This window comes from Balaenoptera physalus (assembly GCF_965194825.1).
Source record: "Balaenoptera physalus genome assembly, chromosome: 7".
Lineage (NCBI taxonomy): Eukaryota > Metazoa > Chordata > Mammalia > Artiodactyla > Balaenopteridae > Balaenoptera > Balaenoptera physalus.
Window position 1 is genome coordinate 63,894,053 of NC_138886.1, and position 16,731 is coordinate 63,910,783.

At 35.8% G+C, this 16,731-nt stretch overlaps 1 protein-coding gene across 12 annotated transcripts in view; it reads right to left on the minus strand.

Moving 5' to 3' along the window:
• Positions 1–16,731, minus strand: part of NFIB (nuclear factor I B) — a 236,558-nt gene that overhangs the window by 98,854 nt on the left and 120,973 nt on the right. For all 12 annotated transcript variants that reach the window (XM_082467953.1, XM_082467956.1, XM_082467947.1 and 9 more), the window contains one exon: positions 2,829–2,882. In XM_082467953.1, coding sequence (XP_082324079.1) covers positions 2,829–2,882 — 54 coding nt within the window. The remainder of the gene's footprint in view (positions 1–2,828; positions 2,883–16,731) is intronic.

The window sequence follows — 16,731 nt, forward strand, 5'->3', positions numbered from 1 at the left end:
AGTGGTAAACAGATTTCAAAGAGCCTTTACCTCCAAAAGGGCTTGAATTTTTGCCATCTTTTCCCAAGCTGTTATGAAATAAACACAGAAGTAGATGGTGGCAATGTCCAGGGGTTGCACATCTCCCAGTGGAAAACTACCAGTGACAAGAAAGAGCTGGAACTCAAGTCAATCTTTTTCAAAAGTTTACTTTCTCTTTGTTATAACAATACAAACAGCAAAGTGATTTGACTGTTTCATTGCTCATGGTAGTAGATTGAATTTGCCCGTAAATGTATCGTGCCTTCTTGATACAGTAAATTTAAACTTCAGAGATTTCACATTTCAGCCAAAGCCAGAAAACAGGCTTTTTGATGAAAAGAGGCTCTAAGAGATAAATTATGCTCTAAAAATACCAAACATGCTTATACTTATGAAAAGAGCTTTTAATAATAAGTATAATTTATCCCAATTGACTGCAAAACAAAAACCTTAATAAGTTATGATTTTTCACATTTCCAGTTAGATACTATTCAATATTTCTAGTGGTTTGATTTATGTCAAGGTATTACAGAACAAACTCTTACTTCCATCAAACAGAATTCCTTCATAATCTCTAAGGTTAAGTCCATAATATAATGATACACAAAGCATGTTAAAACGATGGAATGCTTCTGAATCATCAAAGAAAATTCTAATTTTATTCCACTTAATTTTGATATTTTATATGTTTTATTCTATCTCTGAAAAACTGGTAACCAATGTACAATTTACATATACATAATATTCAACTAATCATAATATACATTTACCTACAACGTTCCAGTTTTCAGACATAGTTCACAAAAGGTTTGATTTCCAAGGAAAATTTAAAAGGGAAAAAAATAGAGATGCTTTATCTTGATTGTTTCTGCTAGCCATATTATATGTAAACACATAAATTAATAGGTGCTACACTGAAAGTAGTAAAGAAAATTTAACCAAGCTTCTCAACAAATATTGAAAAATCATATTCTGTCATTATATAACTATTCAGAGATTATTCATTCAGCTCAAGTAGAGAACATTTTAAGTGAGTATGATTCTTTCTGTACATGTTCAGAAATGCATTTCAAACAATAACAGCTTTATTAATTTCAAACCAAGCTGTCATTCAAATGCAAAGAGCATATCCTTTGTTTAGTCTGACTTAACAATGCTTATCAATTCTTTTTCTAGTAAAGGTCCCCCTCCCTGCCAGTTCTTTGTAAAATGAGTGAAGAAGCTTTTAAAAAATGTTTGGATACAATTCACTTTTGGTTATCATGCTACACAGAGAAAACATTAATAACTAAAAGGAAGAAATTTTAGTAAAGTTGAAAACATTACAAGCTAATAAATTTTCTCAACTTCAGAAAATTTCTGACAAATTTTATTATATTCTAAATAGCTCGCCTTCTTGGCCCCATCCACACAAAAAATAAAATAAGCAACTTAACTGGAAGTTACATTTAAAATTTTTCAGTTTTTTCAATGTTTTGCTACCAATTTGTAGTCATATTAAATGATTTTGATGAAAGTAAAGAAAAATCAACTTAGTATACATTTTAAATCTATACTTAATTAGAAATTTTTTTTATCTTTGAAGGATATACTACTTTTGTCATACAATCTGATTTTGTACAATACAGAATAAGTTAATATGCGGTTGGAAAAATTTTTTCGAAGATGAAAATAAAGAACAAACTATAGTCAAGACTCAGAAAGAAAAAAATATTCTGTTTTGACTTTGCATTTTTACTTACATATTTACTTGTTATATCTTTCTAACATCGTTTTAAAGCAAGAATGCTCTGACATATTTTCTTGTAGTTTTGAGGGTTCTTCAGCCTCACATTAGCAAAGTATTATGACAGGAAGATCAAGCAATTAAGGACCTAAAACTAAGTCTACCTGCGGAAACTTTTATCATTACCTTTTATAAATTTGGGGGTCTCTTTTCATTGAAAAGCCAAATGAGATCATTTTGGAGGTGGAGGTTATATGTGGTTAGTTTGAATTTTTTTACCTGTTTGTTTTGTTTTGTTTTTGTTAGGTTATTCGTAGAGCATTCTTTTCCTAAAGTCACAGATATAATTAAAATTTTTATGAGATTAAAATATTAGAAATTCTTCTTTGCACTAGTTTTTATCTCATGAGAAAAGATACTACTCCTAAATCAACGTCAAAATTCTATATCTTCAGCTTTAGGAAAAACAAAACCATGAAGACAGTATGGTTTCTTATAAAAGCCATTTTCAGATCTGGAACAACTTCTGAAAATAAAGAGAGTATTCGACATACATTACACTAAAGGAAAAGTCTTACTTTCATTATTTCCTGATTCTGGGAATCCCATTAAAAACATTATGGAATAAAAACTCATTTGCAAAAATCCCGCATGAAGACATAACCAACTACCACCACAACCTACTTTTTAAAGTAATGAGATTTGATAAACTATAATAAGAGTATGAAAAATTATACTTTTTCTTGTGCATTTTAAAAGAAAGATTAGAAGGTTTTTTGGCTTTTCAAACAATAGTGACTTTTAGCACCTGAAAGATATACAACTATAAAATACATGCATATTCATTTTCAAAGAAACACCAACAAAAAGTAAAACATTAGTGATTAGGTACATACTGATGACGCCAATGTGGAAGTATGTGCCACTGTGAAGGGCCTAGAAAGAATCACATCTTGTCGTGATCATACCTGCCTGCCAGAACAAAATAGGCAGCTGACCAATTACGGGGTGTTTATCTATACAGTGGTACCTTTGTTCTCCAACAATGTCAGATTGCAAACGTCCTGGAACACATATTTACCTGGAGGATTCTTGGCAGGATCATTGTGGCTTGGACTTCCTGATTGTCCAGAATCTGTAAAGAAATCACAGAAAATGTTTTCTTTTTAATTTGTTTTGAAAGAATTTCACAATCCTCAGAAGGACTTAAAAAAATTTTTTTTAACATAGAACAATGAAGTCGAGTGTTTGAATAAAGTATACTTTCCTAAGCCTTTCAGGAGCAATGTTTTATTTATTAAACTAGAAGAACATCTATATATATATATATTTTTTTTTTTTTCGAGAGGAAAAAAGTAGCGATCTTTAATATTTGTGGGGTAGGGCAAGGCTTTTTTAAAACAAAAGGTCTGGCGACGAAGCCACTGAAGGTGGTTTGAAGGTTGGGCCTGTCAGGAGCAGTAGGAAATAAAGCAGATACATTCCCTAAAGATGCAATCTGAGTGTAATTAAACATGCTTTTTTAAAAAACCTGAAAATGTTTTTATTCAATGAGTAAAAATACATAGAAACTAGAGTCCGTTTTTCCAGGATTTCAATCGCATACACACATATCCACTCCAATAATCCCTCAACCTACTGGATCCAGGCCCAGATTTGACTGCATCCCATGATAGCAATCGATTTGCAAACACCAAGAAAAGCATAAATTACTAGGTAGAAACCAACACGGCTTTGTGGAGAGCAAATTGTTGGATCAATTTAATTTCCATCTGTGATAGACGGACAGACTCGGCAGATAAGGAGGAAGAGATCAATGCAGAACATCTGAATTTCCTATCCCACACTGTTCTCCATCAATGCTACAGAAAGGAACATGGAAGCTACAGTACTGTTAAGCATGCCTTTCCTAACTAACCTGACACTGTTGTGTTTTGCTCACTCCCCTTTCCTCCATGTCCCCTCTGCATTTATCTGTGTCGTTTGCGCCATATTATTCTACACTTACTTGCAGGTTGCTTTGTAATCTTCTTTTATTGGTTCTAGTATTTAAGTTTTGTCTCCCCAACTAAATTGCATGCTCCTAAGCAGAGGCAGAGATTCTGTCTACTTCTTTTGTGTTTTCCTCAGTGTGCTGTTCACGGCTGTGAATGCACTGGGCTGGATGGCTCAGATTCAGCAGCTTTCTTTGCTTGCCTAGAAAAGGCAATTTTGAACTTGATAGTGAATTTCAACAAAATTTCATAGGCGGCCACAGACAAGTCTCTTTCCTGAAACCTGGCCATTATACCCAAGACAGGGATCCAGTCTTATTTAAGCAGAAAAATCTTATGCTGGTTTTTTTCAGCAGGGTTATTCTGCTCTTCCACTGAACTTATTAACATACTGCAATTGCTGCTTCTACTATTAACTGCAAGGACATTCTGTTGACTTCTTTCTGTATAAAACTTGGTTATTTATTTCTGCCCTTTGCCTCATGCCTGCTAACTAGATTTAATACTGAGATCAGAATTGTGCCCCTTCATCCCATTTCCTTGTATTTTTTCTTTTTCTCTTCTTTCCTTTTTTTTTTTTTGCCCTAGAACAGTTTTTATAAAATCTCAGTAAATGTATTTAATGATTCCCACATTATCCTCCAATTTATTTCTTATTTCCCCAAATGGAAAAGAAACCGGTCAGGACTACTCCTGTAATCTGAGTTCTGGCTACAGTCTTCCGCAGATAGTCAAAGAGAGTTAGGTACTCTCCAAAAGGTTTGTCTCATCTCCCATGAATTCTATTAGTTTTTCTGGAATTGAGGCAAGACTCAGTGACTTATAACTTAGGAGATCCATCTTTCTCCTTCTTTATTCCCATAAAAGATGGCCCAATACTGGCTACTTTCCAGGCATGGAGTATGACAGTTACATAAAAAAAGAAAAATTATATGATTTTGCTATAGCCTCAGCTGTTTTTGCCTTGAGTTCCTCTGACAAATGTCCCCCAGAATTGACATGACATTCCAGCTTAATTTCTCAAGTGACTCTAACATTTTGAGAAGTTCCTATTTATGCAGTGTATACCCACTGACCCAGAGCCTCCCCATATTTTATTTTTCCCTGTAAAGCTACTTCACATTTATGGAGGTCTAGATATTGATCCCGCATGGTGGCTAATGACACCTTCACGATGACACAACATGAGGTAAATTAGGGTTGCCATCAGAGGACAGGACCTGTACACTCTAGGTGAGCCTTAGTATTTTTAGTTAAATCAACTTCAAAACAGAACCACAAAATTCCTTCCCAACATCTTGTTGCTGAAATTTGGATCCAGTAAAGAAAAATGTCTCTTCCATTCCTGAGAAAGTATTCAGTTAGAACAATGACACCCCATTACCACAACATCCCATTTGGAAAACCCTATTTTTCTTCTGCTGCAAATTACCCTTTTCCCCTATTTCCAACAACTGGAGACCAACTTCTTCAATTGAAAGAAAAATGTAATTTCTGAAAAAAAAAACCCACAAACATTTGAGGGAAAGCTAAAGTAGACCCTAAATTTGAGTCATACACTTGCTTTTAATAATAATAATTCTACTTTCTAAAATAATCTGGCATTTATTGGCACACATGACAGATTTTCCCTCATAGTCCAACGTCTGTGCCCTCTCATGCAGTAAAACAGCATATACTGGATCCCCAAAACACAGAAAAGGCCCCCTCAAGGAACAAGCAAAAGAACACTTACTTTTCCAACTGTAAATTCTAACACTCTAATCTACTTTTAACCTTATGTCACCTTATATCGGTCACTTAATTCCAACTGCTGGAAAAGGAAGTAACCAGGGAGTCACAGTTGGCAGAGAAACCAAAAATGAACTGTTATTGTGGTGAACTTCAGCGAAAGAATTACTTAGACCACATCTAAAACCCTTCCAATTCACCACCTAGGTCAAATTACTCTATACCCAAAGGTTTTCTTTAACTGCTTCCATCATTTGCTCAAGTCGTGTGTGTGTGTGTGTGTGTGTGTGTGTGTGTGTGTGTGTACTTCATATGTTACAGCGAATCCCGGCTCTGTCCCTCACTAGTAATGTGATCTTATACAAAATTACTTAACTCTTAGAGCCTTGGAGTCTTGATCTTTAACTGTAATACTACCTACCTTATAGAATCATTGCAAAGATTTTACTATATAAAACATCAAGTACTGGTCAGACACATCTTACACAATCAATAAATGAAAGCTATTATTAAACAGAAAGGACACATTAAAAAAATGACTAATATTTTTAACGGACTAACTCTCAGGAAGAAAGGGAGAAAAGGGATGTGAATAAATTTGTCCATCCCAGTGTAAGCATCTAAAATTGTCCGTGGTGAATCAACTGAAGATGGGCAAGTGTGTGCCCTCTTGAATTCCTCTGTGCTTTAGTCCCACCCTCCCCAAAAGGGAGGAAGGCATTGCTGCCATTTCGAGGCTCTCAGGGAGCTGTCATGCTCAAAAGGTAGGAGATACCAGCCATTTGATGAAAATTACCTTCTAGAAGACTGAAGTCTTTGAAGAAGGAGGGCGGTAAGAATGAGACTGTGAGCCGCCCAGCACACTCAGTCTTGAGGCTAGAAAGATTTTGATGCAGTGGAGAAAAAGGGAGGGGAAGGCATCTCGAAGGCAGCAGACCTACACCAGTCCTCTGTCATTCCCTCCACATTTTATTTCCTCTTCCCTGATCTCAATGTATAACTTCTACATTTCTTTGTCTGTCTCTTTCTGACCTGACTGGACAGAAAGTAGGACTGAAATACATTTTGCATATTTCCAATCCTTTGTGTTTTAAAAGTGTGAATTAAACATATTATATTTCTTCTAGGAAAAAGAATAGTTAATGAAGCCATTTCTAAATTAATGCTTTTTAAACTCAATCAATTCCTCCCTCCCCCAGGTTAAAGATTCTCTAGGAATAAGTAAAGGTTCTCATCCTTACATGATCCTTATTAACTTTCCTTCAATCCTTCCATCCACTCCTTTTTAAAAAGTAGCCAATCTTTCATGGCTCTTCTAATATCTAAACTTTACCTAAGGAGTAACCAAGTTTCTCTAATGACACAATTTTATGGAAGATCCTGAGATACTTAAGTGATCTAAATGGCTTGTACAAGGTTACATGGCAACTATTAAAACGTGTTCTCTACATGGGCCACCCATTCAGACACACTGCCTCTTGAGTGGTTACAATGCAATATTAAAATCATGCAAAGCCAAATGACCTTTCACTCAATTAAAGATTTCTGGGAACTTTATCTTCCCCTAATCTCCCTCCTCCTTCCCACCATTTACCAATATATTCAAAAACTTCTTCAGAAATTTAAAAAAACCTTTAGCTATTCTTTTTAACTGAAGTTGGAAATAATTATTATTATCATTGAAGTCTATACACTAATTGATGCTTTAGAAAGAGGCCAACTCTAAAAAATTTAGTTTGGATTTTCATTGCTAAACCGAGGAAATTCTAATGTTCTACTGATAATCTGATGGAAGTCCAATAAAATGTTTGTTAAACATATAATAAATAGGGCTTCCCTGGTGGCGCAGTAGTTGAGAATCTGCCTGCTAATGCAGGGGACACGGGTTCGAGCCCTGGTCTGGGAAGATCCCACATGCCGCGGAGCAACTAGGCCCGTGAGCCACAACTACTGAGCCTGCGCGTCTGGAGCCTGTGCTCCGCAACAAGAGAGGCCGTGATAGTGAGAGGCCCGCGCACCGCGGTGAAGAGTGGCCCCCGCTTGCCACAACTAGAGAAAGCCCTCGCACAGAAACGAAGACCCAACACAGCCAAAAATAAATAAATAAATTAAAAAATATATATATATAATAAATAAATACTGACCTGTTAAATGTTTGTGTTAAGTACTAACATTCTTGGGGGGAGGGGTGCGGAGGGGGATGAACTCAATTAACTGATGTGGTTGGATCATCACAAGTATGAAAGGTTTTTTGAAGGTCATTCATGTAAGTATCAATTAAATGAGAATCAATAAGATTTATGAAGCACGTTCTGTATTCCAGTTACTAATGTTTGGAACATAATAGCTTCTCCATAAATGTGTATTAAATTTCCATTTAATTTACAATAATGAGCTTTAACATATTGTTTTAAAAAGAATATACCTTCTATGCTATCTAGAAGCTCAGAGCTTGCTCAGACAGAAATGTACAAATTTAAAAAAATACACTGTGATAGGTGCTATAAATGAGTATATAGCAAGAGGAAATAATTAGTTCTTCCTATGATGGACGGGCAAGGGCATGTCATAAAAGATATCAGAGGGAGGTGACCTTAGGAACAGGGTCTTGAAAAATAAAAAATGCCACATCTTGCTAGAACATATTCCTCTTTACTAACAAGGCGATTTCTTCAAAACCTAACACTGATTAAGCTTCTTCCCTGCTAAAACTCTTACATGAGTCCCAATACATACAGAAAAACACTCCAAAATTTTAGGATGTCATTCAAGGCCCTTTGATCTGGCCCCTACCAACACCTGGGTCACACACTAGCCTTTCAGTTCCACGTGTGTCACCTCCATTTGATGCCCCTGAGTCTTTGCACATGGTGTCCGTCTTTGTTCTCCCTGACGTCCTCCATGTTGAGGTCATCCCTTTTAGATTCTGAACAATATGAGGGCAGGGATACTGCCCTACTTAGCCTTATGGCTCTAATCTTTGGTATAGCACCTGACACACTTGTTTAAGTCAAATGAATAGAAAACAATTGGTCTATAAACTATGGAAGTGCACAAAGAAGAAAGACTAGAAAAAAAGGAAGAAAGACTAGGCATGCTGCCTCTGTGCAGAAACATCTAAAAATAAATGATACAAATGAACTTATTTACAAAACAGAAATAGACTCACAGACATAGAAAACAAACTATGGTTACCAAAGGGGAAAGGTGGGGGAGAGATAAATTAGGAGTTTGGGATTAACAGATACACACTACTATGTATAAAATAGATAACCAATTAGGACCTAATGTCTAGCACAGGGAACTATATTCAAAATCTTGTAATAACCTATAATGTAAAGGAATCTGAAAAAGAATATATATGTATATATATGTATAACTGAATCATTCTGCTGTATACCTGAAACATTGTAAATCAACTATACTTCAATTTTAAGTAAATAAATAAATAAATAAATCCTTAAGAAATTATCCAGTGGAAAAGAAAATCAAGTAGACAAACTTTTGTGACAAGGAAAGGGGATAGAGACACAATTCCCAGGGTGGGTCTCCCAGCCTAATGTAAGGCTCAGTTCTGCTTCCCTTAATTTCTGAAGGAATATTTGGAAATGGGAGGGGGTAGATAAGAGGCACTATTTTGAGTCAGAAATTAAGGTTTGGCTCGCTCCTACAAAGGGAGGAGATGCTTGTCGGGGGAGGTCCAGGGAGCAGGCCACTAGTTTGCAAGCAAGAGGCCAAGAAGCTTTTGATGACCCTTATATATAAGCTGTCTTTCTACCCAAAAATGACACATTCCAGGAATTCATTTTCTTCTCTGATACCATGACTTGAGAGGCATGATTTTTATTTATTAAAAAAAAAAAAAAATTTTGAGAGGCATCATTTTTACTTATAATCATTCTGGTGCAAAGAAGGGATTGTACAAGGTAACCTGTCAGGTCCCTTCTGTCTCTAAAATTCTGTGGCTCTATAACAATATAGCTTTTATATCAAGGGATATCAGAAGAGTAAATGAAACCCACACTGTAACCTGTTAACCTACAGATAGCCTCTTGCTAGAACTAAAATTAGTCATCATGTGATAAAGGGCCCCTTTGTCATATTCCTTGGCTTTAAGCAGGTAAAGAAATAGCCCATTGTCAACTAAAGATACCATGAGAGTTTTCTAAAGGCTTAGAATAGTCCCCTTCTTTCTCTCCAAAACATTATTAACTACTGACATACTAAAATAGTATATTTTTACAAATTAAGTATATAGTATGCCAGAAAGAATCACTTAAGAAAGAGAAAAGCCAACGTAAGAAACAAACAAAAACCTGAAGGAAGGGATACAAACCCACGCACTTTATAACAGGGAAACACAAAGTTAAGACAAAAACATCCACCTTTTTCAAGGAGAGAGGAGAAAACTATTCTTCTCAGACAAACCTCCCTCTCCGTCTGTGCAAAATGTCCTGCCTCCTTCTTGGCAGTTTACTTTCTACAAGGACTGATTTCCCTGGGAGTTATAGTGAGTTAGGTTTATGTAATCACAGTTCTGATTACATAATTAGCCGTATTTTTTCTCCAGCACAGTTAAAAATCTATACAGCTTCAGTTTTAATGGAGGACTGTTTCATCAACTGGGATGCCACAAAACTAAAGTTTTACAATACTTCCTTCTTCCGCTCTGAAATGGTTATGAGAATAACACAAAGAAAGAATCTGGGAAAACTAAGCACATTCTTACCTCTCATAAGCATGTAAATGTGCCGGAAAATGCTCATTCTCTCCTTCTCTGCTTCGGTCTATCTGTCCCTTCTCAATAGGAGATTACATTATATGGCATCCACTTCTCTGCAAAACTTGGGTAACTAGCTATCCATGGGAAGCGTTAACTCTGTCACTTGGTTAATGGAGTCCTTGACATATTTTTGCTGAGTCTGTATCCATTCCCCTAAACCCGGTTCTGAGCAGGAAGAGACATTAAACCTCTCTGAATACTTTTGACAGAACCAAAATAATATTTGGGAGACACTGTTTCTTACATATTTTCAATCATGCTTTTTAATCCATATTATTTTCCATCTGAAGACCCATACCTTCAGATCTCCCTCTTTACTGGTTAACATGGATTTTAAAATATATCTTCTATACAGCAAAACTCAGAGATTTAAAAGGGGTTGCTATGTTGAGGCTCCTTACAGATAAAGTAACTTATTTAACCAAAGAAAAATACAGAACAAGAGAATAGACAGGTACTGTACCCTCTATTTCTTATTCCTACACATTCTACTAGTTCTATTATTAAACTTTCTTTTAAAGAGCCACCTTTTTCTGCTTAACAGGAGCATTAGGTTCAAAGCATCATATTGCAAGGATTAAAATACGGATTTGTTTGGGCTCAAGACCAAAATTTGTTCACAAGGAATTAGCCAAAACCATAGGGCACTGAAATTTCAGGGAAAAAAAGAAAATCACACACCCATTTGAGAGCATATCTGTTCATGCCAGGGGAATATTCACCAATGCAGATGGGAAGACCCCTGCACAAAAAGTGTGAAACCTGCCAACGTGTCTAACTAGAGGTTTGTATTGCTTCATTAACTAGGACCAAACTCCCGCAAATGAAAGCAGGGATAATCGTATCTGACCTTTCTGGCCTCAGATTAAGTTCAATGACTCTCTACTGATCCAGGGATTGAGTAAACCAAAGGTCACAACCAGGATCGTCTAAACTTCTTGTTTTTGAAGCCGTTAGCCTATAGAATGTAAAGATACCATACTGGTCATTGTCAAGATTGCAAACTTTCTACAGTGTGTTTTCAATTAAGTAAATAAAATGTGGTAATTAAATCAAGATTGCGTAATATGTTTTTGATTTGTAATCTCATTTAAATTAATTAACTGACTCAATCCCTGTTTAGTTTTTAAACTGGCCTAGTTAGGGAAAGAGTCCCTGGAAGCAAATCCAGTTTTCTATCTTTAAAAACAAGGCAAAGCAATCTGGCATACTTTAAAAATGAAAAAAAATTTAGATGCACCAGCAAAATATAAATACAGAGGCAAGGGTGTTAGCGTAGAAGAAGGAGGAGTTTTATGGCATGATTTTGACTAAAAAAATAGATCTAGCACTAGAGAGAAATAAACCAAAACATTATTTATTCAAAACATTTCTTTTCCAATTTTATGAAGATTGCATGTTTGTTGGAAGCAAAACATTTCCAGCTGTATTTTAAGTTTCTGAGGAGAGTTGTAAGATTTATAATCTTTCCTAAATGCTGCCCATATCTTATAATATGAGATGAACACGCCACTGCGTACTTTAAAAAACAATTTGCCAATGCACTCTGCCACATGAAAACAATGAAGTCCTTTCCAAAACCCCACCAGATCCAGGAGGAAAAGATGAGATGAATTTTCTGTCTTTCCCATCTGGGAGACATTGTGGATTTCAGCCATACTATGTAATATAATTTTTTTTCCCTTGGAAACCACGAAACCTGCATTTTATAGCAAGGTATGTAGTGCAAAGAGAATGCTGGTGAAATATGAATCTGAAAATGAAAACCAGAATGTCATCAGACTCAAGAGCATAATTGTGGAGGCAAATTGAAAAATCAATGCAAAATTTCAACGTAAACCAAATGCAACATTTGTGATCCTACTGAAATTTTCTCTTGAAAGGAAAGCAGGGGAAAATAAATGCTCTTTTACCCCCGAAGTCCTGAACAGCACTGGTTACACTGCCTGGCACAGTAACTTACTTATCTGCTTTATTTTGTCCTGGGGTCTCCATGCATTATTCTAAGTCCTACACCTAGCACATTCAGGGCGTACATGGCCCTTCTGTGCTACGTCGGTTTTTGTATTTCCCCCAAACTTAATACAATATTGTTTATCTAGATTAAAGCCAGACATAAGACTTTCTAATATTTTGTTGGCAATCTTTCTTCTCAGGGAGCAGGACGTGTTTTCTCACAACTGTCTGGAGAGTCAGAACTCCTGGGTTCCATTCAGTAACTGCCAACACTTGTGCTCTGACCCTAAGCAAACCACTTCATGCCTGAATCAGTTTATATCTTGCCCAATCACTTAAAACCGAATAAGAAAAGGTAGGAGTTTTTAGCCTTAGTCATTTCCAACAGGAATAAGAGGAAAAAAATAACTTTATACAACAGTGAAAATATGCACAAATATTTGTGCGGAAAGGCTAAGATTTGTTTTAATATACTTTAAGGTTTAATTTCCCACACTCACACCCACCCACCCCCACCAAAAAAAAACCCCTCCTAGTTAGTCCTCTTCCGTTTTCACTGTATACTTCCCCTTGAAAACACTAACAACGCAGGTAATTTAACTTCTGCGTTAGTGTACAGGTCTCCTGCTGGAGTGTAAAATTCATGGGTCAAGATACATGTTAGCCTTATTCACTGCCTGGCGTTTATATCTGCTGAATGAAGGACCACTCTTTACAGTGAACAAGACCTTGATGGCTGATATCACTTAAAATACTTTTCATCTTTCTGAAATTATAATTAAATTGGCAGTAATGCCAATCATGATTTTTACTTGTTTGGTTATTACCTACATATAGTCTATTTTTAAGTGTCTGTGAACTCTCTACAAATATAAATTTAGCAACTGATTCAGTCAATGACCAAAAAGTCATATCCTTATTTTTTCCTGTGCTCATTTATTCATTGGCATGTGTTCTTAAAACGAAATGTTTTACCTCAACAGATTTCTGCATTATTTAAGGTAAAAAGATACTTCGCCAAATCATTAAAATGTTTAAATCATTATATGAGCTTAGAGAAAAGAAATCGGTGGGTTTTTTACATACCCTACTAGTTGTATGTCATTAATAAGTCACCCTTGCTTTATTATTAAATCATGGCTCTTAAGTCTATGATGATGTATTCATATAAAAATAAATGTATGTATTTAATCAAAGGTGTATAATACAGAGCAGAGTAATAGAGTAAGATAGAGATAATATATTTCTACCATGGTAAAGTAGATTTGTACGTCAGGCGTTCATTACTGCTTTTGTTTATAAAATAATTTTATCATAATATTGGAGGGAAAAAAATCAGAGAAGTCACTTGATGAAACAGGAAGCTTGCTGATGTGGCAGATAATGGTATTAAATGTCCTAACAGTTCCTTGATAAGTGGTTCAAAGAACTTCTGTCCCCATGGTTTCAGGACAAAAGCTAATTTACCAGGAATAAAACTACTTGAATAATACATCATGTGAAATTTTTTTTAAAGGATAAAATGAGGAAACAAATGAGGAGACAGTCACTTCCTCCTGCAAATGAAAACTGTGCATGAGAGGAAAGTAACTCAATTTTACTGGTAAAATAAAAACCAAAAAATGGCTAACGAACATGACTTTTCCTTCTTTTTTTTCAAGAGAAGGGTCAGGATTATTCTAATAAGTGGAATAATATGTTTGAAAGAACTCTGAAAAGTTTATAACTCAACAGGAATATGAAGATTTGTTATAATTTTATGGGGCAGTCTTTTTTCAAATGATCATTTTAAGAGGAAAGTTAAAAATACAGGTAACTTTAAACAAGAATAATAAAAAGCCTATTATAGCAGCCTACTATGGAATCCACTGTCCATTACTATGGTTATTTGGAAAATGAGAAAAAATGATGAGAGGCATGCCCACTTGCTTAATCCACTTTAAAGAAGGGAATCGAGAGTATAAGAGCACAGAGCTGTGACCCTTGTGCTCAAAATTCCTTCCATTTTGTCATTTTACTCAGTTTATCTTTAATGGAGATTCAAATGGACTCCTTATGATTCAAAAATCTCTAAGCTATACCTAAAGAGTACGAAAAAGAACAAGTTTCTGCATTATGCCCCATCCATATGTCTTAACCCTGAATGGTATCAAACCTATGTAATTTTATACATCAAATGCCTTCCAGATGTGACAAAATTTTAACACAGACCAACGTCAAGTTCTTCACTGTAGACTCATCTCCCATGCTCACAAAGATTATTTTCACTGCCCATAACATTACACACAGCTAATGTTCAATTTTCCAAATTGATTATTATGCTGCCATTTCAAAAATGACATTGCCTTCCAGTCAAACAACAAACTACAAGCTATGCTGCATACCCAACCGCCCCCCAAAAATCACAAAAGAACCAAGAAACCACATCATTATTTCCAAGTTTTAGACAAGGGCAGTTGAACTTTTCCTGGTCCATTCTTGACACCTCCAAAAGATGGAGAAGGAGAGGGTGATTATAATTTTTTGTCAGAGCTACCAATTGCCATCAGAACAACTGAGCCTGTCACCTGTTGTTTTGGGTTTTAAAGACTGGCTCTAATTAGAGAAGACTGAATACTTCCTGACATTTACAGTATGTTAACAATTGAAAATTAACCAACAAGATCATTCATGGAGAATTTTCAAAAGCATCTAATAATACTCTGATGAAAAAACATAAACTAAATTTTCCGGTAGAATAAAAAAAAATTTAGTAACTCAATGCCAGTAAGAAAAACTAGTATGATAAGGCTTTGGATAATATCCTGCAAACTTAATCCCTCCCACAAAATTAATACTTTGAACCTTACGTCAATTCCATCTCCCCACCCCATCTCCAAAATCAGAATTGTCATGTAGTGATAATTTGTCCTCCAAGACATCCCTCACTCTGTTCCTGCAAACTACATTTCCCAGCTCATTAACAACTGGCTTCAAATTAGAGCCATCCAATGGGAGGCTCTGGTGGGAGTTGTAGAACTTGGAGAGTGGGAAGATAGGAGAAAGGGAGGTGTTTCTTCTCTTCTCTGTACTTCAACAGGTATCCAAGCAATGGCTGTCTCCTTTGTGTTCTAGCTTCCACAGGGTGGGCTCCTCTCCCTGTGGTCTCCAAGGGCTCTGGCAACACCACCTCCTCCCCTTATCCCTCCAGCCTTAGTTGCAGTAGTGGGTTCCTACAGATGCTAATGTCTGGGTTGCCTCACTGCCCATTTGGGTTTTTACCTGTTCTAACATCACTGTAACTGGTCTCCCCTAGGTAATTCTTTCTAGTGGACTCTGGTAGGAGCTCTATTTTTCTGGATCCTGATGGATAAATGTACTTTTTGACATATTCATCACTCTAAAATAGATGTCAGGTAATAGAGTTAGCGGTAGTGGACTAAATATAATCCATGTAGAATATTAATAAATTTCAAGTCATTGTTATGATTTTCATTAAAAAAGGTGACAAAGCACTGTCACCGCTCAGTACGCAGTACAAAATGCTATACCCCAATGTGTTTTATAATGCACGATATTGACAAAGATAATCAACATTAAAAAAGATTAATTAATTAGATTTTCAATGCCAACCTCTAAATCCATCTCTTCCAGCAGATCCTCTGCTATTCATACCCACCCATCCAGGTTTACTATTTCTTCTTTTTACCTACTCAGACTTAGTCTTTCCATCCAACTTTTAACAATTAACATGAGACCTGGGTTTTTCCTTGTGTATGTGATTTTCCTACAAACATGACTGTCTGCTCCTTGACTGGATCAATTTATGAGCCTGATTACTTTTATAGAACGTTGTACATTTATTTTTATCTCATAAACAACTTTGAGTTGCTTATCAATTATCTGAATATCTAACAGTATCATGTGGAGATAATAAAAAAGTTGTCTTAAATATAAACCAACATATATCAACATAAGAATAATATATATTTGAAAAGAGAAATAATTTCAGCATTACTCTTTTTTCTCTAGGAAATAGTTCACTCACTTGATGTCTAGCATTTTCACATTGGAAAAGTCAAAAAATAAGAATAGACAGAAGTATTTTCTTCAATCAGAACTGCATAATCTATGGTGCTTTACTAGAACACTGCACAAATAGGAGATAACAAAAATGTTTATGTTTGTATGTATAGGGAAGTATCTGAACTCACAGTACTAAAACTTTACAATCACAAATGCAAGCAGTATGGATATGCTTGATATTTTACAGTGTGTTAGATAACCCCCCACTAGAGGGAAGTGACATTGCAGAAAACATAAAGCATCAATTCACATGGTGCCACCTTTTTCTGATGAAACTTTTAACAGGATGGCACCAGTGCTTGGTGGGTGTACTCAAGTTGCCAGCACTGCACTGTAATACCACGTCCCTGTGTTTCCTCTCAATCATTTTGAACTTTCCCACACCCCCACCCCGAAAGTTTTATTTTCATATTCTTAAACATTAGTGCCCTGGTTTGTGATAGTTACCACCAAAC